Source organism: Corvus moneduloides, chromosome 2 (genome assembly GCF_009650955.1).
Source record: "Corvus moneduloides isolate bCorMon1 chromosome 2, bCorMon1.pri, whole genome shotgun sequence".
In the NCBI taxonomy this organism is placed as follows: Eukaryota; Metazoa; Chordata; class Aves; order Passeriformes; family Corvidae; genus Corvus; species Corvus moneduloides.
In genome coordinates, this window is record NC_045477.1 from 54,276,375 (window position 1) to 54,303,348 (window position 26,974).

Sequence of the window (26,974 nt, forward strand, 5' to 3'; positions counted from 1 at the left end):
TTCTTAAGGGCATTTTTTTTGAAGCTTATCTGTACTGGAGATTTCCTCTGCAAGACCAGGAAAGTATGTGAATAATAGAAATGTGTCCTGAAGTCTGGTACATCATTTTGTCAGGTGTGCAAACTTGAGGTCAATGCTCTACTCTCCCTGATGAGATGGGGAAATATGGTTGGGAAACTATTGAACACAAAAACAATTTTGCTATGACTGCAGGGAGAAAAATTAATATGTGGAAACCTGAGGAGAGGAGGAAGGGAGACAGCAAAGAAATAGAAATATTTTGAAGTGAGAATCTGGACCTTCCTCTTGCATTCTCCCCTTATAGGCTTAGAGAGTATTGTGGTGATGGAAAAGACATGGAAATTACCAACAGGACCCGAGTGTTCTCTCAGACCTACCACTGTCACACAAAACAATCAAAAACTTTTTATAAACAATTTTCCTACAATGACAGAAGTCAGGAATCATGCCTTGTGTGACAGTTCAGACAAAGTTAGAATCGCTGTAGACATCAAGTTTAATGAGAACTTACAGAAGCAAAATTAGGGTACTTTAGAAAAGTGTTTCCCCATATAACTGAAAAGAAAAATCAAGGAAATAAATCTCATAAATACTTCCTAGAATATATTTTTTCATTTTCTGTCACAGCTTTCAGGTCAGATTGCATGGATTAAAAATATTGCTAGGACTGAAAGCAGGACAACTTAGCATCTGAATCTGATGCCAAGAAAAGCAAGCTTATTCCGTTATTTTTCTGCATTAAAAATTTTTGTAGGTTTAAGAATTATAAGATGCTCCTCTAGTATTTGCTTTTTTCAGAAAATTGCAAAATAATGGCATGATGACATCATTTAAAGGTTCTACTTCTTGTCTACAAGGTACACTTGGATTATGTGAACTTTCTTGGAAGAGTGTATCCACCAGTAATACAGAATGAAAAATGCAGCTTACTTTATATCAAATTAGTATTACCTCATCTTTGGTTTTTAGCGTCATTTCTCTTACTCTGTGTTCTGGGCTGACACCTCGGTAAATGAAACATCCATCCCTCTGTTAGTTTTGGCCTTTATATTCTTGAAGCAGGCTGACTTTCCCTCTTTTGGTTGGGGTAGAGCAGAATTAGGCTGCCTGCCTGAAAGCAGCAGTTGTGGCTCACGCTATTTATGTGCAGGGTGAGGACAGAAGACCCCGGGGAAGGAGCTGTGCTGGTTTGGACTGATGCATTCACACAGAGTGGAGCCTTTTTCCATGCTTTCGTACTGCGCCAGAATCTTGAAGGACTTTCTCCAATTCCTTATCTGCAGTCTTGTTTGGAGTTTAGGAGTTGGAGCAAACAGAATTCCCCATCTTCTCTGGCAAATTGCTTTAAAAGCTGCTCTCTGGCTCCATCTTCTGTTTGGCTGGTTGGGTTTGGGATTGGCTTTTTATGTCTTTAGTTTTAGACATACAGGGGTGAGATTCTTCTAAGTTTTACAGACTAAATTTGTTTTTAAAAGTAGGTAACCACATCTTGTGTGACAGTCGAGACAAGAAGGAGAGAACCCCGACCTGCAGATGGAAAGAGTGGCCCAGAGAGGAGGGAGCTGAAGGACCCAGCTCTGCTGTCAGCCCTGTGTTTATAGATTCTCCTGTTCTGCACAGTTGTTACTTGACCAAAAAGCACAGCAGCATGTTCTGTTTTGGTGTAATTGTAGCTTTCTGCATAATTATGACCATTACATGATCTGGCAGTGTAAGTGACATCTCTCATACATTTCAGCTAAAACTGTCAAGCACTGGGGCCACTGAGTAGCCATAGGGCAATTTAATAAACAGATTGGTCTTTTTGTGGATGCTAGGAAAACCAGACCTTTTACAAAGTGCTCAACAATAGTAAGAATAATAGTAAAAGTCCCCAAAAGAGGCCTCTAATAAAGAAAAACTGGTTTATGGTGATTAATTTTTAGGCCCAAACTCTTCATGCCCTTTTGAGCCATTAAGTAATCTGATTCCAGTTGCTCTCACTCTGCAAGAAGGGAGCTAGTGTGGGAGCAAGACTGCACTTTGACTGATTCAGTGCTTAAATTTAAAACTGCTCTATTGACAGAAAGCCATATTTTGTCTTCTGAGGCCTCCTTCTTAATGACCCATGCAAAATCAAAGAACTTGTATACACAAAAGATAACCACATTAAAAAAAAAGGTAAAAATCACTTGGCAACAAGTAGAGCTGCCTCTCAATAGTCATTGAATATGGTGTTTTACTCTCTCATGCTTTTCTTCTCTGCTTGTTTGTAAACCAAATGTTTTCCAGATTTACAATATATGGGATTTACAATTTCTTCTATACCTGCACTTCTATGCAACTGCAAAAATGCATGTTTAAAATTCTGTCCTTCTCCTATTTTGTCATCAGTGACAGCCTTCATAAGATAGTTACTGAAAAGTATTTTTAATTTCATATGCTACATCATTCTTGGAAGAATGTGGGAAACAAATATAGATGAGCTCTTTATATAGGAAGGCAAACTTCATGAAGTGTCAAAATGTTCTGTGGAAAATTTGCTTGTCCATCTTGCTTAAAATATGAAACCTGTTACAAAAATGCACCCTCAAATTTAATCACTGCTCCTTATTTTGCTCCAGGTATTTATCAGTCACACAATGAATAGTATACCACCTATCATATTTCTATTAATGAGCCCTACATGCTCATTGTGACAGTTTTCTTCTATATTTTATTAGTTTTGATTTATGTGGTCATTAAGAAAATGAGGACCTATCAGAAACAGGGCTTGAATCTGCTCTGGGTCAAAGTTATAGAGAGAAAGATTAGCATTAAAAAATAAACACAGCAGTACCCCTATGTAGTGCCTTATCGAGAAAATATACACTCATTTTTAGCTGCCATGCAAGTGCTGTTGGCTTTGTAACTGACTGAACATGTGAGAACAAAAAAAGTGATGCTGTGTCAGTGTGTGGGCTGCAAATGACAACTCCTGGCTCATACATTTTGCCCCATAAGCAGTTCTGGCATTGTATGCAGTCTTACTGCTGTTTCCTTTGTCCTCATTGATCCTGCTGTAGTATTACTCACATGTTGGGCTCCAACTTTCTGTAAAAAAACCTCTGTAATTTAATGCACTGTCTTTTTTGTAGAACTTTCTGACCACTAATTCATCTAAGCTCATTATTCTCATCTAAGCTCATTATTCTCATATTTTTCTAGGCCTCAGAACTTAAGACCTTCTTCTTCCCTAAATCTTCCCTCTGTGATACTGAAGAATCATAAAATATCATCAGCAAACACAAATTTGTATCTGGAAAATGCATTAACATCACCTATGTAACCTGCATGAAAGGTAAATGAATTTGTGTTATGTAATGCATGAACTATATAAAAGCTTTGAAGTATTGCCTTTTCTTTCATCTAGAGTGTGCAATTAAGAACATATCCAGGGAATATCAAGGAACAAATTATTACAATAACTTTTGTACATTTGGCTTGTTTTTTTTTTTTCTTCACATGTATTACACATGGGCCTACAGTAGATGTTGTTAGATTGACAAAATGCTTTCAACCATCTGAAACCTCACAAATTCAAGAAGGCCAAGTGCAAGGTCCTGCACCTGGGTCAGTGTATTACCAATACAAGCCAGGGGATGACTGGACTGAGAGCAGCCCTGCAGAGGAGGTCTTGGGAATACTGGTGGATGAAAACTTGGATATGACTCAGAAATGTGCACTCACAGCCCAGAAAACCAGTCACACCCCGGGCTACAAGAGCAGTGTGGCCAGCAGTTTCAGGGAGGTGATTCTGCCCCTCTACTCTGCCCTTGTGAGACCCCACCTGGAGTCCTGCATCCAGCTTTGCCATCCCTAGCAGAGGAAGGACATGGACCTCTTAAAGCTGGTCCAGAGGATAACCACAAAAATGGTCAGAGGGCTTGAACACCTCTCCTATGAGGAAAGGCAGAGAGAGTTGGGGGTTATTCAACCTGGAGAAGAGTAGGTGCCAGGGAAACCTTATTGCAGTCTTTCAATATATAAAGGGAGCCTGTAAGAAAGACAGAGAAACTTTTTACCAAGAGTTGTGGTGACAGAACAAGTGGAAAGGGTTTTGAAATGAAGGAAGGTAGGTTTAGATTAGGCATATGAAGACATTTTTTACAAGGAAGGTGGTGAGACACTAACACATTGTTCAGAGAAGTTGGGGATGCTCCATCCCTGAAAGTGTTGAAGGTCAGGTTGGATGGGGCTCTGAGCAATCTAGTGTAGTGGAAGGTGTCCCTGCCCATGGCAGGGGGGTTGGAACTCAATGATCCTTAAGGTCCCTTCAAATCCAAACCATTCTGTGATGATCTGAGTGCACAAAGAGAAAAATCAAACAAGAAAACTACTATTAAAATATAAACAACTATTAAAAATATAAAAATGTTTATTGCTTGTTAATATTGAAAGAGCCTTTGATGAAGGAATGAAGGAATATTTGAAAATACAAAAAGTCTGATACAACTTTTGCCCAAAAGATCTTAGCAGTGCAACTGCTAACAAAGCTCTGGCATCATTTTAATACGCACTTTTCAATAGAAAGTTTTTGGAGCTGGGCAGTTTTCTTGTAGTCAAGCCATTTTTACCCCTTACTGCAATTACATAGAAAGCTCCATATTGTACAAACGAAGCATCTGAGTCCTTAATAGGTGGAACCCTTGCTCACCCTTGCCGGTTTTTGTCAACTCAAACCTGTGACAAAGGATTGCTTGAAAAGCTTGTGGTTCCTGAAGCAGGGCAGCTGAACTCATCCCTCCTGTAGAAAATGATTTCTGCAAAGAAGTCCCAAGAAGCAGCTTGAGAGCAAAATTGCAGAAGTTTCAGTGTATACAGGGACTTATGACTCACTGCCACAGGACCGTTTGGAGTTAAAAAAGAATCCCAGATTGTCTAATCAAACTTTTGAATGTCTTACTCTGTGCGAATGTTATGTACCACCTTCTCTTTAGCAGGCAAGTCACCATTTCTGATCATCACTGTAGTAAGAGGTTCTTCAGCCTGTGGCCACATATATACACCCCATTAATGCCACATTTAGATGGGCATTATCACAGATGGTGTTATAGAGCATTTGGTTCTGATTACCTCAAGGCCACTCCTGATAATTTTTATTCCAGATAGATTGCAGCCAGAATGTCTGATTGCTTTGAACATCTTGCACAGTAGTAGGCCCATATGTTTATTGTCACAACCTACAGAGCACCCTTTGATTTTGAAGAGAGAACCATATCTGAGTCACGTTTAGCTGCTTTAGGAAGACTTCCTTTGGGACAAGAGTGGGTGTGAAAGCACTGGCCCACTGTAGGACATCCACCAAATGTGAAAATTCATGAAAGCGGGAGAAATAATACTCTTTATTGTAAAATAGGAAGTGCTCTAGAGACAAGAGGCCACATGTTTGGAGGGCAAAACCAATTATTCAGTCATGTCCTCATCTGTAACTCAGTGACCTCCTTGTATAAAAATATAATCTGACAAGATAGTAGAAATACCCCTGTGAAGACTGAGGAACTGACGAGTGTACAGCTTGTACCTCTGAAAGTGCACAAGGAATCTCCAAACAGGAAAACAAAGCAAACCTGTGAGTCAGTCCATCTGGGAGAGAGGAGGAAAAAAATTACATTCCCAGTAGTTTTCACCAGCCCCCAAAATTCAAGCTAACTAGCCCCAGAATAGCATCTGTATTGTATGCTTAATATGAGCACAGGACAATTTTCACACAAAGGCTCTAAACCAGGTATCAGTATAAAAAGGCACCTTTAGGTGCTCAAAAGACTCCATAGGAGGCCAAGCGATGCTCTTGAAACCAAAAGAACTTGTCTGGCATGCTAGATCAGCTCCAGTAACAAGACAGGACTAGGGCAATAGTTATTTGCCATTGAACCATGACAGGAAACACTAAGAATTGGCCATGTCTCCCAAAGTGTTCAAGTGAGAAGACACTGGAGAAGGGGATAGGTAGTAATTAAGAACATGTAAAGACCCTCAAATTGTATTGAATGAGTGTTGGAAACAGGTTTCTCCATCTGAAGAAAACCAAAAGTAGATATGCATGCATACTTAAACACATGAAACAAACAAACTAACTAAATCCTCAATCTCCCTCCCCGCAAAAAAAAAACCCCAAACAACCCACCCCTCCATCCCCCCACCTAACAGAAAAAGAAACCTTTTGCCAAAGCTAGAGAGGCCAAGACCAAAATTGTAGCAAGAAATTCAGGTACCTGCTCCAGCTCTGCTAGCTCATAAAACAAACCAGAGATTGTTCTTCGGGTTCTGAGGCAAAACAGTGTGTCCTAGCTTGCATTGCAGAACAACATTTTCTTCTTCACCCAAAAGTGATGATGTAAAATTGCTTTTGAGGAAATGGCTCCTGCTCCATGCTGTCCTCCAAGCCATATCCACATACCATCTGAGAGGTTGCCAGGAGTTTCATGCCAAAATTGCCAAGTAATCTGCCTATACCTCAATTGTAAGAGCTCTGCATAGAATGCCAGAGCATTGGCTTCTGAACCTTACCGGTGTAGATCCAGCTGATGAACATTTCTCCAGTGTTTGGGTACCTTCCTATCCAGCAGTTTGGCCACAATGACCCTTCCTCTGCAGAAGCAGGTACCAATGAGACATCTAGCAAACTTCCTGGCTTTCAGGAGCTATGTGGTGAGAGTTCCAGGCAGCTGCTGGGACCTTGACTGCTAGAGGAGCACTTGTATGCAGGCAGCCTAATTTCTCTCCTTCACAGTGGCACACATTGAAGTACAAGCCATCCTCTCAAGCACTTCACTGTGCAGATTTATGTTCTGGGAACTTCAGCACCTGGCTTGCAGAATATCTCCACAGGGATGTCTGACTGGACCTGTATCAATCCGCATTCAATTCCTTGACTCTCTCCTCTGGCAGATGAGTGCCAGATGTTAGAGACTCTCTTACCTCCTCTTTAATACAATCCTGCCTGACAATTTTCCTCTCACAAGTGCCGATAACTGAACAGAAAAAAAAAAAAAAACCAGAAGAGAAACTAGGACAACTTTCCTATGCAGGGATGGGCTAGAGCTTGATCTGAATAGGGGGGGGGGGGGGGGAGGAAAGAGGGAATGGTTGTGCAGCTGCAGCATGATTTCATACTGAGAACACATCACTCCAGTGCCTTCAAATCCTCTTCAAATGTAAGACTACATTTGCTATATGTGTAAAAGTGACAGTCAAAGAGGCTTTGCTACCATAGACCATTTTTAGGCATCTACCCTTTCCCCAATTTGAAGACATGCAGTGTGAGTTCTGACTTGTGTTTATGGGAGTAATCTTCCTCTGAAACTGTATTTTGATTAATTTCAGGGGTTTTCATTCATGTCCTTTGGTTTGGGCCAAGGAAAAATATGGAGCTATGTGCATGTGTGCATGGTATGTACACATACATGAACGAAGATTCAGAAGAAAATGAGGGAAAAATACCACTTCTGACTAGGCATAACAATTCTGAAAAGAAAATTTATACAGATTTTATGCTTTTGTTTTATAATAAGAGGTAACATGCTGCTCAAGTGCTTACTTGTAGCAGAATAGATTAAAAATTCTTGGACCATCAGTAGCAAGAAATCACAGGGCTGTACTTACAGAGGTCATTAACTGTCCAGACATCTGTTGGGTAACAAATTCTGCCAAACATAGATCATGAAGCGGTTCTTGAATTATGCAGAGGACAATTTCACAATCCAGAAAACAGAGAATTCAAGCAGAGAAAGAGCTGTGTAAGACCTTCTTATTGCCAGTTGGGAAGGAATTCACTACAGTGTCAGAATTACAGGAAAGTGTGATGCTAGTGGCAGTGGTCTGCTGCACTGCTACCAGTGCAATAAGGAACAGATTTAGATGATGGTCACAGTTATATACTCCACTAAGTAATTGACATTATAGTGAAATTGGCTGTATTAATTAGAGGGACACTGTAACAAAAGTAAAAACTCCAAATGTCTCAGTGAAAACTTCTGTAAAGCATGTTAACACAGAAACAATAGATTTCAGTATAATAAAAAGGAATTAGGAAATAATGAGCAGATGCAGAAATGGAAAAATTGGTGCTAAGGTATAAACAGTCTGGAGAATTCTAAACAATGTATAAATTAAAGCATAATAGACTCTAATTCCCCTTGAAAAAAAGAATACTGTCCCATTTCCCATAAATTAACTGTAGTAGCCAGTTGGTAAAGGATCACAAATGAGTCCAATTATGCCACACTGGACTATAATTGGGTTAAAGGGCTGTCATTTACCTCTGAAATGAGAGCTCAAATGGTATCTGTCAACCTTTGGAATCAGGAGTTACTCTGGCATCAGGAGTTACTAATTAGCTGCTGCAGAAGTCCAGCACACAGCACAACCAATCATTGAAAACACAAAGAGTGAAAGCACTTGTCAGAGCAAATTAGTAGTTTTGGCTTTTTTTTTCCTCAGCCAGCTGAGGAGAGCCATATCTAAGTAGATAAGCCATATCTAAGTAGAAATGTCAAGAAAAACATATTGTAACTTCTTCTGAAAGAGGAGATAAAAAGGACATGAAATGGAAGACATGAAGAAAAATAAGAATTGATCAAGGAAAATAAAATTTTAAAAAACCAACCTGCAATACCCTGAGACGTAATGGAATGCATATAATAGTTAAAAGCCTGGTTTTTGCATTGTTAAGTTTCATCATCCTTTGAGACCCCAGTTATATAAATCACTGCTATCTTTATTCACAACTCACACAAACCAGCAAACAGAAATGCATGTATCGGTGTCAAGTTCCTAGGAAAACAGACTAACAGAAAATAGAAATACCTTAAAAGAGGAAAAGGCCAGGAGAAACTCAGAGAAAATGTTACACTCATCACACGACTGGTGTACACACACACTCTGCTAAACCTGGAGAAGCATACACTTACTGTCAATGTGAATTATGGGATGGGCTTTCTTGGACTTTTTATTTTGGCCCCATGTTTGGAAAATAACCATAAATGGTAGGTTGTCTTAAAAATGGCTTACCAACAGGAAAATATTAGAACTGATTCTGAAACATTTAAGGCTTTCCGATTGCAACATCATGAAATTGAAAGCCATCTCCAGCAACAAAGGAACTCATCACTGACAAAAATAGCACTGCTTGGTGAAGTCTTGTTATGAAAAAAGGTTACACTTCTAATTCAGGTTTTGCTGTAAGCTGGTCTCAAGTCAATTTTAAAATTTTCCTAATGAGAAATTTTTTTGTAGTCTTTAAGTCAGTAAGAATTATCCTTTTGTGTTTTCCAAAGCTGTGTTTTAAGTGTCCTTCCTTCTCATTTGAAATATTTAGAAAACAAGACACTATTTTTCTGCAAATTGGTGCAAGAGAGATTTTCCCCCTGTGGCACCCATTTAAGTTTTCTATGACAAATAGGCCTTACATCAGAGCTTCAATGGGTGTGTAAAAATAGAAAAGAAAAAAATCCTCTCACTTCATTTTAATTGCATCTTTTGAATAACATGCTCAGCAAACAGTCCCAAACACCTTGATACAGGTCCTTGAAGGCATGGAATACAGATGACAGATTCCTTCTCTGGATGAGAGGCTTTATCAGGTTAATTGTATTCTGGAAGACCTAAGTCTGTGCTTTATAGATGGCTTTTGTAGAGATTTCCGATTAGCTACTAGTTGAGATTTAAGTTTTCATTAACTGCTAAGTGGAAAAAGATCAACTAGTCCATATTCCATTCAACATCAGTCATCAGCCAGCTGCTTTGTGTAGCAACTGAGTGCATCTTTATTTTAGAGTGTATTTTGATTTTGGGCAAAAGATGACAATGCATAATAATCACACTCAGAGTAAAAGTTGGACAATAAACCTCTACAGTGTGGCAATATTTTAAAGAAAGAACTCCCAGCTCTCAAATATCACATGCAGGTGTGATACCTCAGCGGGAAGCAGCTTAGGGATGGATGAATAATTCTGTCTGTTTACCAAGACTATGCACATTACATATGCCATTAAAAAAACCCAAACAAAACAAACCACAAACAAACCCCCCCCCACCTCATTCTTTTGCCTCCCTGGGAGGTGCTTGTAGGCTACCTTTTAGCTGTAAGTGCTTTATAATCCAAGCTGACTATAGCTGAAATTGGTGTCCCTTAGCTGCTTGATTAGTTAGATAAATTCTGCACGCTTGCATCTGGGATCCATGGTAATGGAGTTACGTTGCTATGCTATGAAATGTGCGGGAGGGTCCAGCACTTCAGGAAGGATATGATTTCCAGGGCTAATGAAACTTGGTAGTGAAGGCAAGAAGGAATGCTTGGAGGAATGAACAAAAGCAATCACTGGAACAGTGACAGGGGATTGCTCAGGTCCGTGGGTACAGGCAAGGCATCCATGCCCCAGGGAGCTTCCCTGGGAGGTCCATAACAACCACCCCAAAGATCATTTAAAAGTGGTGTTGTGGAGGAAGAGTATCATAGTTCTGTTCCTGTCATAGGAAAGCCTGCATGGCAACCCCGAAAACCAGGCAGATTGCTACAAATGATCTTTTTCAAACTTTCAATGGCCCTAACTATTACCTCTGGCCATTCTGGCAAGAGATGATTTTTTCCTCCCCTGAAATAACAAGCAAAAGTCTCCTCAAACCTGTTGTTTTAGTGAATGCAGAAGACTCCTCCTGTGTTCATGACCTGGGGGACTGCTGGTAAACTGAGAAGTCTGTTCTGATATTTTCTTGGGCATTCTGGTGGTATCAGTAATCAAATGGGCTGCTGCTGCCACCAGCATCTCAAGGATGGAAAATGAGGAGAGAGAAGGGAGGAAGGGAGGAAGGGAGGGAGGAAGGAAGGAAGAGAGGGAGGGAGGAAGGGAGGAAGGAAGGAAGGAATTCGGAAGGAATTCGGAAGGAATTCGGAAGGAAGGAAGGAAGGAAGGAAGGAAGGAATTTGGAAGGAAGGAAGGAATTCGGAATTCGGAATTCGGAATTCGGAAGGAAGGAAGGAAGGCCTTATTGTGTGCTAGAGGGTGTTTTCCGTTCCCTTTGGATCTTGATGCACCAGCTTAGACACTCAGGACATGGAATAAATTTAAAGGCCCAGAGATGAGACAGGTTTTTGTTCTTGACCAGAACCCTAACTTAAGTGAAAGGAGCAATATAACACATCAGAAAGGATAAATAAGAACTGTATGTAAATCTATTTGAATTCTTGTGTGTACTACCTTATCACAACTGCAATTTTGAAAAGTTTAAGTAGCTTTTTCCATGTTATATTTAATATTCCCCCACAGTACCAAATAGGAGAGGTCTTGCTCTATTAAACAATGTTAAATACACATGAAGACAGGGCATAGTTTAGAAGACCTTTCAATCTATGACCAGTAAGAGTAAAGGAAAAGCATGTATCACAGTTTACTTAATGACAAAATCCTCCTTATCTTCTATTCAGGTGCCTTGCAACCTCCCCATCATTAAGTGACTGAACTCTGCTGTCACAGCCAGAGGACCTTGAAGAGATCAGGTTTTTTCCTCTGAAAATAATCTCACTGTGCACTTCCATCATAACTTGATTTGGAAGTACCTAAGTACTTCACAAATACTCATGAATTCAGTCTCCCAGTACCCACATTCAGGCTGCACAGTTAGAAAACAAGCTATATCAAACTCCTGTTGTACCCATTTCCTTGCATTTCTACATTAACTGTTCTTTCCCTGGATGGTACACTGCTGTTCACTGCGGTTCCAACTCCCAAGCCAGGAAACAGCAAGGGATTTGGATGACTGGAGGGGTGGTGGGGAATACAAAAATCCCTAGGAAACTTCAAAGGCTATCCTCTGGGTTTCCCAATGGATGGACAATGAAAAAGAGGGTGTCTTTGAAGATGGGCCAAGAGAAGCCAGAATGCCACTTCTTTTAGAGGTCATTGTTCTGCAGAGGGATGTAGTTTTGCTGTGTTCTGGTGCTAGGGAACCCAAAGTACATGCTTCTAAAAGATGCTAGTTTCAAAGGAAGGCAGCTGCCTCTGCAAATCTTGGAAAAATAGGCACCCTCATTCGTGTCCTAGAATATACATTAAAAAAGTTTTCTGTTTACCTAGGCTACCTGAATTATAAGATTTAATCAGTTTCTCTTTGGCAAGAATTTTGGGAAGAGGAAAAAAAAATAGGCTCCAACCCCACTGCATTGAAACTAGTTAAAAAACCCATCAGGACAAGAACAAAACCCCCCAACAATATAAGCTGCCATGTATGCAAGACAAGTTAAAAAAACTATTTATAGAAAAAAGCAAGTGAGTTGAATACACAGAACTTGGCTAAAGGAAGACTAAAAGAAAGAGGACACAAGTATTAAAAGATAAATTGAAACCCAGAATGCTGTATAAAGAAATATATTTTAATGATATAAGAATAAAATTAGGAAATGGAAAACATAACTGTTAAATAGGCGGGGAAACAATAATGATAATCTAAAAGGCTACAGAATTGTACTTTAAAGGAAGCTCTGAAAAATTTCCCTGTGTCATTAGGACCTGGACTGACTAAGACCTGGAAATTTTCTTTGTGAAAACAATTCAATATTGAGGAGAAAGACAATTACGAAAAAAAGTTATTCTGTCAATTTTAGTTCTCAGACCTGCTTGAAGGTCATTAACACAGCATCTTCCATTTAAGCCTGCAGTTTAGGACAAAATAAGGCCAACAACAGAAATTTCACAAACATCAACTTGGAGAAGAAGCTTTTTAAGGAAAACACAGTAACAGCAAATGATAGAAAAATGCTCTTCAGCTTTTTTCATATGATGGGGTTTTCTTAGGTATATTTTCATACTTTTGTTTGATTTTTGGTTTACTGACTTAGCATTCAAATGTAAAGTAAATCTGCATTTTCAATACTACCTTATTTGTCCCCAAATGGACAACACCTATTCTATGAAGATGAGAAAACAAATATTCTTAGACATACATATATATTCATGCTTCCTCATGGATGTACAAGAAATACAAACCTGTATGGAAGTAGGTGGAATCTTTGGACAGCAAGAGTATTCCTCCAGCCAGAAGCTTGCTGAAATAATTCGTCTTGACTCAGGAGAAAAGGTACAACTGGCTCATTTGGACTGTGCATGGGGTGTCACTTTGCCCACCATACAAAAAAAAGCAAAAGAAAGATGCATCTGTTTTCAGTGACAGCCTCACTCTCTCTCCCTGCTCAGCCGTGTCAGCTCTGTCAGTAATGAGCATAACCACTAATATCACTGGGGTTTGTTCCTTTGCAGCCAATCTCCCACACAGATTTATAAATGTGACTCTGATGGCAGTACCAGCCATTATGACTGTCACATCAAGAGGCTGATGCACACTTAAGGCTTGGGTTGATTACCTGTCTTTGAAAGAATCTTTCTCAATATTAATCAAATTGGCCTGCTCCCAGCAGTAAAGTACCAATGCCTACCACAGACAACACACACCCAGCCACGATTCTGCCCTATAGCAGATCTAATACAGATCTAATAGAAGATGCACAGGAGCAGGAAGGACTGAATGCTCCAAATGGCCTCCAAGATAACAGCAAATAGCAAGTGCATACAGAAAAGTACAGTAAATTAGTTTCATTGCATAAATCCCATTGGAACTGTGTACAAGTTTTGTCTGTGGGATGCTTCCATCAGTGTTACCAGGGCTGAGGGAACTAGGGGTAGGGTGGGGCCAGCTGCTTCAGTCTCACCTTCCTCCTGCATTTGCAAGAAAGTTACAGCATGCATACAGCTTGCAACTTTCAAAGTTGATTCAGAATTCATGCTGGTTTATAACTGATTCTATCGCCATGAATTTACATAATTTTTTCCCTGATCTCTCTTCATTTACTGGCAACAAAACATAAACATTCCAAATGACCTTCCAGGATTTATACAAAGTCTTCATGGCCCAGGCTGCCTTTCATCATGACATTTTCTTGGTATAGCAAGGACTCTAAAATGCCTCTTTTCCAGCACTTTGGAGAAGGAACCATTCCAGAAGTTTCCCATTTTTCAGATGTTCCCCAAGAAGATGCATGATGTTTTACACACAAAAGTGATTCTGGTTTTATTAGAATGGTCAATGGAATATCAGCAACATACAAATAGGAGAGAATATGGCATGTCTGAAGAATGTACCTATCTCAGAAATTTAAAAGGAAGCCAATTAAAGGCCATCATCATACACTCAGTCAACATTACTCCCAAATGACGTTACTAATCCCAAGGTGTGATTTGCTACAGCAGCACTGCAGCCTACAACTTGAATCTCACTTTAGGGAGACAATTACTGCTCTTCCAGCAGCCAGTCTTGCTGACCTTAGGAGCTGCAGAAGATACCTGTAACTTTCTGCGGGGACCTGAGGGGAAGAAAGGTGTCCCAAAATACCTCAGTGGAGAGAAAATGACTGTGAATCAAGCCCCTCAGACAGTCCAAATGATTTACTGTGTAACAGGGACTGGCATGCAGCTGGATTCCAGGGTAACCCAGCAACGTGGCCTCTGTGGCCCCTGCTGGTTTTCTCCCTCTGACAGGAGGGATTCAGATTATACAGTAGAACCTGTACCAGAACAGCCTTGCTGCAGGTCATGAGACCCAGCACCATTGTTAGAGCTTTAATACTGAACTGCTGGAAAGATACAAGTAGCTGAAGAGCCACTGAGTGCACTCACACCACCAGCAGCACGATCCACAGTGAGAAATAATCACAGTAAAAGATGTTACTTCCAAAGTTGCTGTACTTCAGTCTGCACCAACTCCAAAGATTCCTTCCCAGCTCTCACAGGGTCCTTATGATTGGAGATACTTTAATGGCCTTGAATGGTAAACTGGGCTGAAAGGAAGTGCCCTTGATTTCACCCCAAAGCCTGAGAAAGGATGGCACAGGTCACAGGTGCAGCACCAACAGGAAAACCAAAATAAGCTCCTCGAAGGCATAAGAATGCATACCAATTTGCAATGGAGATGCGATTCTATCCCTCCCTCTTCCTAGAAATGCTAATTTTCCATTAGTCTGAAAAAAAAATTATAATAAAAAAGCCCAAACAAGCTCTTGCCTAACAAGACAGAAATCTTGCCTGGAACACCAAGATGAATCAAGCCAGAACACTGCTAATTTTATCTTGGGAGAAGGAAGGAGCACAGTGGCTTCAAACCTTCTAGAGCAGTAGCTGTGGGAGCACATCAGCTGGATCGGGAAAAAAACCCAAAAAACAGTCAGATAGGAAGCAGAGCATTCTCCTGAACAGATTATGCTAAGAAATGGCTCTGGAGTTACTGCTCCAAGGCTATGAGCAGAAACAGCAGACTGAATTGCTGGGAAAAAATTACCCCAAACCTTAACAAATCGCCAAAAAACTGACAACAGAGATCTTCGTCGTTAATTGGTTGGGAACACTCCATAATTACATGATTTATAAGAAGTAAATCTGGAGCGCCTTAGCGTGGATGAAAGAAACCTTGGTGTTAATCACTGCCCGTATGGAGGGAAAAAGGTCACAGCTAAGGCTAGCCAGTATTTTTTTTCCTAAGGATCGAGTGAAAGGCCAGACCATGTCTGTAGGAATTCATCATCAAAATGGTACCGGACTGTTTTCTCCATCCTAAACCCAGTGGATACGACAGGCGACCCCTGTGCTGCCTGCCAGGAGCCGAAGTTCCCTTGAAGAGCGATCCCCCCGCTCCCTCGGCACCGCGGCCGGCGGGGCTCCCTGGACGCCCCCCGGGCCTGAGCGGCTACGCTGGCATCTGGCCGCAGCACAGGCCACCCAGAGCCCCATAAGCACTCACTCCCTTCCTCCCGGCGAGGGGGCAGGACCCGCTGCGGGGGCAGGTGGGGACCTTCCCGCAGCCTCAAGGAGAGCGGCAGCACCCGGAGACGGGGCGGGGGGTAGCGCCCGCCCTCTTCCCTCCCTCCTCCCTCCCTCCTCCCTTCCCACCCCCGTGACTCACCCGCCGCTCCCGGCGGCGACAAACCGCCAGCGCCGGAGTCACCGCCCCGGCCCGACCCGACCCGGCCCGGCCCGGCCCGCCCGGCGCTCCCCAGGGGCCACCCTGCCGCCCTCCCCGCGCGGGCGGGTCGGGCAGGGCGCTGCCCCCGAGGGACGCGTCACCCCGCAGCTCTCGAAATAGCTCAGCGAGAGGGGCGGCGGCGACAGATCCCTCTCCCCGTCCGTCCCTCCCGTCCCGCCCGCGCTGCCCCTCCACATCCCTGGCTCCTGGAGCGCGTCCACGGAGCGCATCCCTGCGAGGGCCGGCGCTCCCCGCCCTGCCCCGTGTCCCCCGGCCGGCCGCCCCCCCGCCCGCGGCTGCGCCGGCGCGCCCCCGCCCCCGCCGCCCCGCCCCGCCGATTTGAATATGCTAATGAGGGGTTCCGGGGTCCTATGGCGGAGCCGGGAGACCATCACGTGGGATGGGGACGTGTCCTTGAGGGGTGGGCCCGACCTACCCAGGCTGCCTTAAAAGCGGGCGGCGAGCGAGGAAGCGCCTCAGTCAGAGCGAGAAAGTGCCGGGGCGGCGGGGCCGCGGCTGCTCCGCCTGAAACTTCTGAGTAACATCAACAGGGGGAGGGGCGGGCGGCGGTGGAGGAGGAGGAGGAAGGTGGTGGTGGGGGGAAGGTTAGCCAGCAGCGCAGCCCTATCCGCCTCTCCCTCATAAACCAGCCTGTGTTGGGCTGAGCAGGCCCCTCACACAAAGGAGGGCAGGGCAGGCAGGGCTGCCCCCCCCTTCCCCCCGCCTCGGCAGAGGGGCAGCGGGGAGGCGCCCTTCCCCGTGCACAGCACTCACAGCCACTTACTCCTCTCCCGTCCCCCGTCTTCTCTCTCTCCCCTCCTTCCCCTCACCTCCCCCCCACGGTTCTCCCTTCAGCCCCCCGCCCGCTGTCCATGTAGCCGCCCGGCCGCCGGCCCCTCCGCACTATGCCCATCTTGCTCTTCCTGATAGACACGTCCGCCTCCATGAACCAGCGCACCCATCTGGGCACCACCTATCTGGACATAGCCAAAGGCGCTGTAGAGACTTTCATGAAGGTACCGGGCTCTGCCTTGCGAGAGGAGGCGAGAGAGAGCGAGCGAGAGTGACTGCGCGGGGAGGGGGCGGCAGGGAGCGGGGGGCTGCCTGGGCCGGGGGCGCGGGGCGAGGGCGGGCGGGAGAGAGCGAGAGAGTGCGTGTATGTGCGGGGAGGGAGGGAGGGGAGGGCCGGGCCGAGCCGGGGGGCTCCGGCGGCGGCGCCGCCTCTCGGCTCACCCTTTGCTTTGTCCCCCGCGCCGCAGCTCCGAGCCCGGGACCCGGCCAGCAGGGGAGACAGGTACATGCTGGTCACCTTCGAGGAGCCTCCCTACGCTATCAAGGTAACCCCCGCTCACCCCCCCCTCCTCCCCGGCCTCCTTCCGGCCCGTCCGCCCCCCGCCCGCCTCGCCCCGGCTGCCGGCGGTCCGGGGGAGCGCGGCACACTCGGGCTCCGGCGGCGGCGGCGCTGACATCAACATGGCCGACGCTTTTCCCCTGTGCGGTGTGTGCGAGCAGCAATGAACTGTGGGGGATATTTATTCAAGTTGGGAGAAGTGACAGCAACTCCAAGGAGAGTTCGGCTTGGCAGGGGCGAGCCAGGGGAAGGACCGACTTCAACCCGGAGAGCCCCGGACTCGGAAGGGGACGGCACTTCCCTGGCCCCGTCGTGGCGGGGGCGGGACGCACCGCGCGGGGGAAGGGGGCGGTGGGTCCACATGACACAGGACGGTGAACCTGTTGGAGGTCGCTTCACAAGCGCAGTTGGCTTCCATCTGGGAGGGTGATGTAAATAGTTCTGAGGTTTGGGCACCGGTGTCCTCAAAGAAATTTGTCCTGGGGGACAAAGCAAAAATGCTCGTTTGATAAATGGGGAGTTCTATGGTTTAAGAGAAGTGCATCATTTCAGGCTCTTTGGAGCAACATCAAATACTACTAACTTCTGAGGTGTTTTGTTAGCATTTCTAGTGAGCTGCATGCAGCAGGGAAGGCTCTTTGTAGCCTAACAGGAAAGCAAAACTCGTATCTGCAGAATAAATCTTCTCATGTTTCTCTTTGCAGGCTGGCTGGAAGGAAAATCATGCAACGTTTATGAATGAACTGAAAAACCTTCAAGCTGAAGGACTTACGACTCTTGGCCAGTCCCTAAGGACAGCTTTTGATTTATTAAACTTAAATAGATTAGTAACTGGCATAGACAACTATGGGCAGGTAGGTTGACTATTACTAGGTGGAAAAATCTTAAGACACAAACTTCCCAGAGACGGCAATTAGCTAGTTGTCCAAAAGTGGCATCTTCACGGAATATTCAATATGGGGCCTTCTTCAAAAGTAAGCAGAGCTCAGCTAGCTTGAAGAAATTCAGTCAGTGACTATAGTTTTGTACCCAACTTACTTTTTTTGTTTTCATTTCAGTCATTCCTCAGTTTTTAAGCTGTGATGTAGCCTCCAAGTTGACCTTCTCAGTTCAATTTTTTTATTTTTGTCAAGTCTATGTTCAGTACCTTAGCTGGCAAGCCTGATAGGGTTATGAAAACTTTGCTTTCTCTATACAGTGCTGAACAATTTGGGAGATGAGCCATTTTTCTAACAACACTGCATATCCAAAAGTACTGGAAGGAGCACAACTTTTTCAAAACACTTTCTTTCCAGTGAGTTTACTGCAACATTTCTCTGCATAAGTGTATTTTTATAAACCTGCCTCTTATATCAGAACCTTGAGAAACTGTGCTTTTTTAATCTCTATTGCAACTATCCCTTTAAAACAGGACTTTTTTGGTGTGGGCCAGCCTTCTCATGCTCCTTAGTATGAGCTGCTAAAATATAGAAGTTGTAGGTTAAATGTGTGCATTAGGACTCAGTTCTTTCTGGTGCTGGATCAAAGCCTGGATTTGTTTTACTTGAAGGATGGTACTAGTGTTGGTCAAAGTATATAATGTACTTTTCATGTGGGACATACTAACTTGAATCTCCCCTTTTTGTTTGTTATTCTCATGTAATGCTTTGTCCACTATCTGAGGATTAGTACTTAGTACCACTCTGGTATTTAACATGGGAATATGGTTGTGAACATAAGTCCCTGTTCCTCCCCCCAACTCTTTCCAGTCTGAGTTTGTGATAACATGCCCTATTTGTTTGTGAAGGAAGTTTCATGCTGCATTGTATGGCTTTGCCATGAGATGATCGAGTGAGCCTAAACATTTTTAAAATGCCTGTTTAGTGATGAAACTTAAAAAAAGTGCTAGTTCACACATGGGGTTTTTTTTCTATTACCATCTGCTGTCCTCATACATCTGTGTATAAGTCTCCCATTTTTCTGGTGTTTTACAGGAGCTGTATGAATCTTTCTTGAACACTTAAACCCTGTAGGCACATACACAAACTATTTGCTCTTTCCCATTGCTACTGATAATTATTCTAATTAAACCCATGTCAAATAATTTGCTCTAGGTGAACCAGCTGTGCTCAACTACTCAAGTGGGCAGTTGAGTTGTCATGACTATTTTGACTCACTAGTAGTGTTCATTACTGCAATAGCTGCTCTTTTGTCTGTGAAGCAATGACTTTGTCTGATCCGTTTTGGTTGTAAGTCTCTGGGCTTGAACCCATCCTCATTTATGCAGTTTTTGCTCCATCCCACATGTGGAGCTGGCTGTTGAAGAGGTATTTGCATGGGCAGTCAGGTGACTAAACAGAAATTCTAGCCCTTTTTAGCATCTGCAAAAATACATGGATGTATTGCAAGTGGTAGGTCATCTGCTGCTGAAGTCAAAGATTCCCATTTTGTCTATTTTTAAAAATAATTTTTAATTTTTAAATTAATTTTTAAAAATAAATTTTAAAAATAAATTCCACAACACTTAACTGACCCTTCAGCATTTGCAGGATGAGATCTGGGGCACCTAATTGTCCTCAACTTCACACTGGTCTTTAAAACCATGTCTTGTTATCCTCATCTTCCTGTTGTTCTTGTCTACCACCTAAAATATACTCCAGACAAACAGATATTTAACTGTACATGGCATGAGAAACTTAAAAAATCAGGAAAATGAAAGTGGTCAGAATGCTCAGTTGCATTTGAAATAGTTTTCACTCAGAACATAAATTGCTGATTAACTTTTTTCTAAAGCAACTGCGAATATTAAGACCATAAATTGGTAGTTAACTGAAATTTAAGGGGCAGATACTTGAAGACTGAGTATGTCAGAGTAAGAGAAGATAATTTTACAAAAAAGCAACCATCTTAGGTGTGGTATTATGTAATAAAATCCAAACTGTTATTAATCTTCTTTTGTGGGAAATTTCTCTGGCTAAAAATCTTTTGACTGTTGTGCTTGTATTTTGATGTATTGACAAGCTTCTAAGATACTTGCTAAGATCCACTTGTTACACAAAAATTACTTGTAAAACAGATTTTGCTCACACATGCAAATGACAAGACATGATACAAGCCTGATGGGATTGTCTGGTTGTGTCTCCACCAGCGTGATATCCTGTGCCCCTGCTGAGTATGAGCTGTTTGGTTAAATGGCAGAGTAACTCACTATACTTGATTTCTTTCAAAGTTAACCAGAGTTCTCCATCAGCTGACCTTCTGAACAAGAATGATGGCTGAATGGTCATTCTGGAGTTGGGGAAAATCTCCAACAAAATCTCGTATTTTATTGCAACTTTAATGTTTGGATTTTTCTTATGAGTGTTTATCATATTACTCTTTAAGCAAATAAGTACTGACTTAGTTACTCGTAAAGATTGAGTTACCGTGAGATCAGCTGGCCCCAGGATCTCACATTTAGATCATAAAGGACACTGTCAACATACTTAGATTGTCAAGGGCCTGGAAGATTTCTTCATAAGCTATTTCTGATGTAAATGCTATGGTACGGCTTTGTAAATGCTGTGTCTTACTGAGAGGTTGCTAGATCCAATTGTTTTGAAGGCTTTTGCCAAGAAAAAATGTTTTTGGAAAGTACACGTTTTAAGGTGGCATTTTAAGCAGCACTTTTAGATTGATAAATTCGGTAGTATGCTGCTTGAATCCAATAATAGTTTTTTTCCCCCCTTAGTATGCTTTTTGTGATGATTATGATAGCAGAAGAATAAACCTTCAAATAAGGTGTCAGCTTTTAGCATTCACTAAAAATAGTGATCCTTTTCACCTTCTGCATTTTTATGGAGAGCTTAGGAAAAAATACAAGATTTGGATGTCTCCAGGAACAAAGCAGTTTAAATGCACCAAGTTCAGTAAGGGCTTACTGTCACATCACACAAAATGGTGTACTTCATTAGCCCAGTTTACACTTAGATAATTGACTTTTTATTTTCTCCAGTTCAGCTTCTCCATTGTTTGAGGTAGTCAGAAATACCAAGCCTTTTACTGGCAGGTGTTTTGTCTTCTTGAAATACACTCTTAGGTCTTGTAACTGTGGCTTGTTCAGCAGGATGTGAGTAGTCACAATTTAACCAAATAGTTTAGAGTGTAGCAAGTGTGCAGCTTGTTGTAGTTGATACAGGGGTTAAAAACTGATAGATGTGTTTCTGTGGAAACAGAAAACATTGAAAATGTAGCTGCTGTTACAACAGAGTAAAAATGTAAACTAATGGTTGAAATGAACCATCAACCTCAGTTATTTGAAGTTTGTAGTGAGGTTTCTAAGATTAAGCACTGAATCTGAGATAGGTAAAATAACTATCAGTGGTGTTTTGATAGTCACATACAAAGGACCAACGTAGCACCACCAAAACTGGAATCTGATGGATGCTTGAAATTGCTAAAACTCGGATTTATTGATACCCCATGTGTTCCACGTTGCTTGTTATTTGTGTAATGATGGTCTCTTACTGTTTTTTCAGCACTATTGCATAGAATAACGTTTGAGAGGATAAAATACACTTAACTGAGTGGATTTCAAAGTGGTTGAGTTGATAAAGTATTTTTACAAATTTTTTCAGGGTGAAATTGCTTTAATCCTGCATATAGAAACAGCACTTTTCAATATTATAAGCTTTTTATGAGTTTTTTTAAACTTGCTGGAATATCTTGCACATATTTTTCTGCACCATAATTATTACTGCTATGGTAAAACTGGCTTAGAGATGAGTTTGACTTTTAAACAAATCTGATGTAACAAAAGCACCCTAACTTTGTTGTTTTGAAACAGAAAAGTCAACTATAATTTGTCTAATACGAGCGCACTTAGAATAGGTATTTTTCATTCACAATGATAAGGTGCTGCCTGGATTTAGATTAGTACAAGAAGCATTGTTTGGGTGACTTACCAGGCTGTGTGCAGTCTTGCCGAAAGCCTTTTATTCTGTATTGTTTCACATATGAACAGAAGCATAACTAAGAAATTTCAAGGAAAACTAAAATTCAAATTGAATTCAACTGATAAAGAATATGTTGGGAACTTAAAAATACGCTCAGAGCTGGAATGACCGATTTCTGACCTGGAAGTTGGAGGGTATCCTGCATATGATGGCATTGTTTTTAAATAACTTTTTTCTGAGTGCTTTTTCATGCTGTGTGTGACCATCAAACAATACAATTTTAGGTTAACTGCCAATTTATAGGTCTCTCTGAATATATGTTTAGACCCATTTATAGCTACAGTAGCAGAATTGCTGATGTGTTCCCACAGTAAAACTTGGCATTGGTCTGTAGAGTTCAATGTGCTTTGCCATAATGGCATAAATACTCTGGTATTCCAAATACAAGTAAATAGCATACCTAGGAGATAGTGTCTAATCATACTTGATAGGCACAAGACAGCTTTAAGTCACACATTCTAGGCTGACTACTTGCTTATATGCTTGTCTATGTTCTCCTGAGCTTATAAAAACCACAACGATCACAGATGTGAAGTACTGTTCCCTGACATGGACTACAGTATGCTTTTGCAGTGATATGTTCTGTTTTCTTTAAATCGTTGAGCAGTTTTATTTTCCCAAGAGGCTTTTGAGGATTGTTACTGGATTTTTTTGCTCTCAAAAGTCAAAATCCTTTGAGTATGGCTTTTGTCTTGGCATTGTGAGATCATAACACACTGCACTGAAATGGCCTGTGCTGCATGTGCCTCCAAATTTGGACCAAAGTTTAGGTTAGCATTTCCTGCTTTGTCATGCTGGCACAGCTGCACATGCAGTTTGCTTCTCATGTTGGTAGAGGCAGAGGTTTGTACTTCTAGAGTAGCTCTCCTGGTCTATTTTTTTTTTTTTTTTTTTTTTTTTTTGCCCCCCTTCCCCAAGAAAACCAAATGGGAGAACTTCAGACAGCAGTAAACAACATTACAATTGTAAGCATAATAAAGGCAGAAATATGAGAGGCTTTCTCACAGTCTCCTGTTTTCTGTGAAATAGCAATGGATTTAATATAAACCTATATGCCTGCTAATGTCAAAGATCTGTATGTGAAGTGCTGGTAAAAATGAATCATTCCCATCTGCTGTGTGGTGAAATTAAGCATACTGGTTTGAATTTATACCTTTTAGGCCATAACCTTTAAATGTGCCATCTTTTGAAACTTTTAGTTAGTTTTGTTTTAGAATACCCTCTAGTGAGAGCTACAGCAGGCACTGTTGAAGTGGTTTTTTACATTATGAGGTGGAACTGCTTGCCCTTCAGCCCTCCCAGCACAACAAAGTTCAGCAAAAGTCTTAAATGTTTTAAAAATCACTTGTCTAGTTCCATTCCAGTGTATTTTTAAAGAATTTGAAACAACCTTACATGAAGCACTTTATTTTTTCCAATGAAAACAATCTCAGTAGTCTGTTCCAGTAGCAGAGAAAAGATACTTCATCATGTTCTGAGCTTGCTTTGACCACTTTGAATCTTGAAGTGCTCAGTATTTAAACAAATCTGATTTGGAAGGGGCAGTGCCATAACATGTTCATTCATAAATTGTCTGAATACACTGCATTTTGTCAAGCTACACTGAAGAAATACAGAATGTCATTGGACTCATAGGGCACTGATATTGTTTTCTGATGCTCAGTATACAGAATGAGTGAAAAGTGGCCATCACTTGCAATGATTCTGCCCTCCCAGCTTTGAATCCCAACCTGATTGTATGCATCTGTATGTAAGGTGTAATCAGCCTAGATCCCTGCTCTGGAACTTGTGGCCTCTTGTGTGTTCATAGTTGTGCCAACCTTGCTTCAGGTTGTGTGACTCCATATAGTAAAATAAATCAGTGATTGGTCAGTGAGATTAATAAACTGGCCTGTGACCTGTAGTGGTTCAAAATTGGTTTAAAACAGCTAACTGTTTTATCCTGCTGTTGTGATAAACTCCAGGAGGGAATTGTGGGGGAGTCTTGGGGAAATTACTCTGAGGAATTGCTCTGTGTTCATAGGTCAATCAGCTGATTTTAGTCAGCTTGTCAGTACTCTGGATTATTAACCCCCTAAAATGTGAGGAGATTTTTGTATACAGGCCTGTCTTTTCTTCTTGATGTTGTGTTTTTTGGTTGGGTTTTTTTCCTCTACTTAGTGTGCTGGAAACTGTAGGACGTTACCCTTGTCCAGCATGTGGAGAACAGAGGCCTGGCTTAGAACTGTGAATTGCACTGACTGAGCCAGAATCAGCTATGTAAAGTCCTTGCTGCGAAGCAGAAAGGCTGCTGTAATTAGGGACTTGATCCAGGGCTTGGCAAGGTCAGTTATTTTTGGAATAAAGCATTCAGAAATTTGAGGAAATATAGCCAAAATAATCTTAAACTCAGTCTTTGGACCTCACTTTAAAGTTATGTTTGGTATGGATTGTTACTTTATTTTTCTTAGAAAAAGTTTATAAAGGCTCAAATACAACCTGTTTTTAGCAGCTTGCATGTACTATTGTTCATGCAAATAACTTGGACAACTCCTGTAACTTACTGGCTGATTATACAATTTCAGATTATTCCAATAGTGATTCATTTATTAATCTGCAAGTAACTAATAAGGTGCGTCTTTTTCTATAACTTAAAATTTCCATTAGCTTAAAAACAAGATACAAGTTGCAATCACAGTTGGTTTTGCTGCTTAGGTAGTTAATTTAATTTAAGAAAAAGATTCTTCCCTTTCTGGGATTATAATATATCTCTCACATCAGTACTTAAATGTTTCAAATGTTAGTGGCCTTTTGCTATTCATTTCGATGCAGTTTGTCACTGTTTAGTTACTTGCTGAGTTTTATTATATATAAAATCTCTGTTCTGTGCATGTTTTGCTTTTTTTTTTTAAACTGTCACATAATTGTGAAAGATTGAAGGACTGAATTGTTTTTGAAACTTACCAAGGACCTCACCTAAACTGGAGCACTTACAAGTTAATCAAGAAGTTATCACTTATATAATATGATATTTAAAACTCAATTAAATTTGTTCTTAAGTGAAAGAAACAGGACAAGCCTATATACCAACCTGTGGTTTTTGAAACTGTGACTTACTAATGTTGGGACCTCTCTGATTTAGGCATATGAAGACATGAAAGTATCTTGAGGTTTTAAGTTTGATGTCTTAGTAAATCTGCTATGTATTCATCATTCCTTTAAACTGCTTCCTTGACACATGCCTTCTGTTGTCACATGTGTACTACTCAATATGGAGATTTTGTATTCCAAAATGAACCATTCTTGCATTGAAACTCATTTTCAGGCTGCTTTGAGTTGCCTTTTTTGTTTTCTTGCTGTTAGTTTTGGTTTTGTTCTTGGCACAAACTTTTTGAGAGAATTCCAAAATGACTGAAGTTGCGCAATTAAATAGTCTTTAAGCAGTACATTCAGTGCCAGACTTGGAAACCCAGAATGTGTAAAGTTATGAGCATCTATAAAAATGATACTAAGCACAGTGAATTTTCTTGTGGTATGTTTCAGGATGGATGTGCAATGAAATCACTGCCTATAGAACACAAACTTGCAAGCTTTAGCAAAGCAAGCAGCTGATACGCTTAGATATATCTGTGACTTTGTTTTTGAAAATGGGTTTGATGTCTCTTGTGCAATTCAGATAGCTGTTTTGTCTCTAGCATTTCTAATTATAGAAGTGATATCTAACTGGATCTTTGATTTTTGCTGTACAGGTTTGACTGGACACAGCTAGTTTATATGTTTGGAGGTTCAGTAGTTAATTGAAGTTGTAAATGGCTCTTTTAAAAAAGATTTTTGGGGATAATACTTAGGTCCAAAATACCAAGGAACAAATTACTTGCTTCCATCCTATTTATTTTCCTCAATACCTTAAATTTCCTTTTCTTAAATGGAACTTACGTAGCTCGTGTTATGGACATAATGGTTGTTTCAAGAATTCTCCCTTAGTTCTGTAACTGATGCGCTGAGGAGTTTGATCTCTGGCTCAGCTTTAGGAAAAGTCTGCTGTTACAATTGTGTTCTGCTTTGAAAGCCTTATGCTAAATGTATTTTGTTTAATTTCTTTTTTTATTTAAGTCTACAACTTAATTTGTTCCAGAAAGCTTCATACCACCAAACCAATGTGTGTACAAATACTGTGTGTGCAAAAATTATTTCATCTATTGCTAATCTGTAGTGCCAGTAAGGAATGAAGCAAAAACCATGTAACTGCCTTGTAATCCTACATAGGTGTTCCAAATAAGAAGTTGTGCCTAGCCCGTGTCTTAGGCATTGTAGTAACTCTTAGGTATTTGTTATGTAGCTAACTAAAGAATTGTCTGGAATATGGGAAATTAATTTGCCTACAATAACCTTGCTGTAGTCTATAGAGGAGGACAGCTGAATTTAGGTTTTGTAATCCTGCCTCATGGAGGAAAGATATTTTTTGGTAGCCATCCTTACTGTAAAATCATTGCCATTATGTTGACTTTCAGAGTGTGAATGAGTGCAGGAGAAATCATTACTGCTTGAACAGCATTTTCCATTTTATGGGGAGGGGGAAAGATGGTGAGTTAATGGAAGCATGGATTCTGACCTTGATAAATTCTAG

At 41.5% G+C, this 26,974-nt stretch overlaps 2 protein-coding genes across 3 annotated transcripts in view; one reads left to right on the top strand and one right to left on the bottom strand.

Annotated features, from left to right (window-relative positions):
- The window catches only part of WDFY2 (WD repeat and FYVE domain containing 2), an 85,642-nt gene extending 69,718 nt beyond the window's left edge, over positions 1-15,924 (bottom strand). Inside the window, exon 1 of the mRNA XM_032099702.1 lies at positions 13,023-15,924. Within this exon, the coding sequence (XP_031955593.1) occupies positions 13,023-13,141 (119 nt within the window). The 5' untranslated portion in view covers positions 13,142-15,924. The remainder of the gene's footprint in view (positions 1-13,022) is intronic.
- A 591-nt stretch (positions 15,925-16,515) lies between these two features.
- Positions 16,516-26,974, top strand: part of INTS6 (integrator complex subunit 6) — a 40,899-nt gene continuing 30,440 nt past the window's right edge. Inside the window, exons 1-4 of one of the 2 annotated variants that reach the window (XM_032099696.1) lie at positions 16,516-16,582; positions 16,900-17,060; positions 17,304-17,381; positions 18,100-18,249. In XM_032099696.1, the coding sequence (XP_031955587.1) occupies positions 16,950-17,060; positions 17,304-17,381; positions 18,100-18,249 (339 nt within the window). In that variant the 5' untranslated portion in view covers positions 16,516-16,582; positions 16,900-16,949. Of the gene's footprint in view, positions 16,583-16,629; positions 17,061-17,303; positions 17,382-18,099; positions 18,250-26,974 lie in introns of those variants that run through there. The other variant, XM_032099697.1, reaches the window with a different exon arrangement.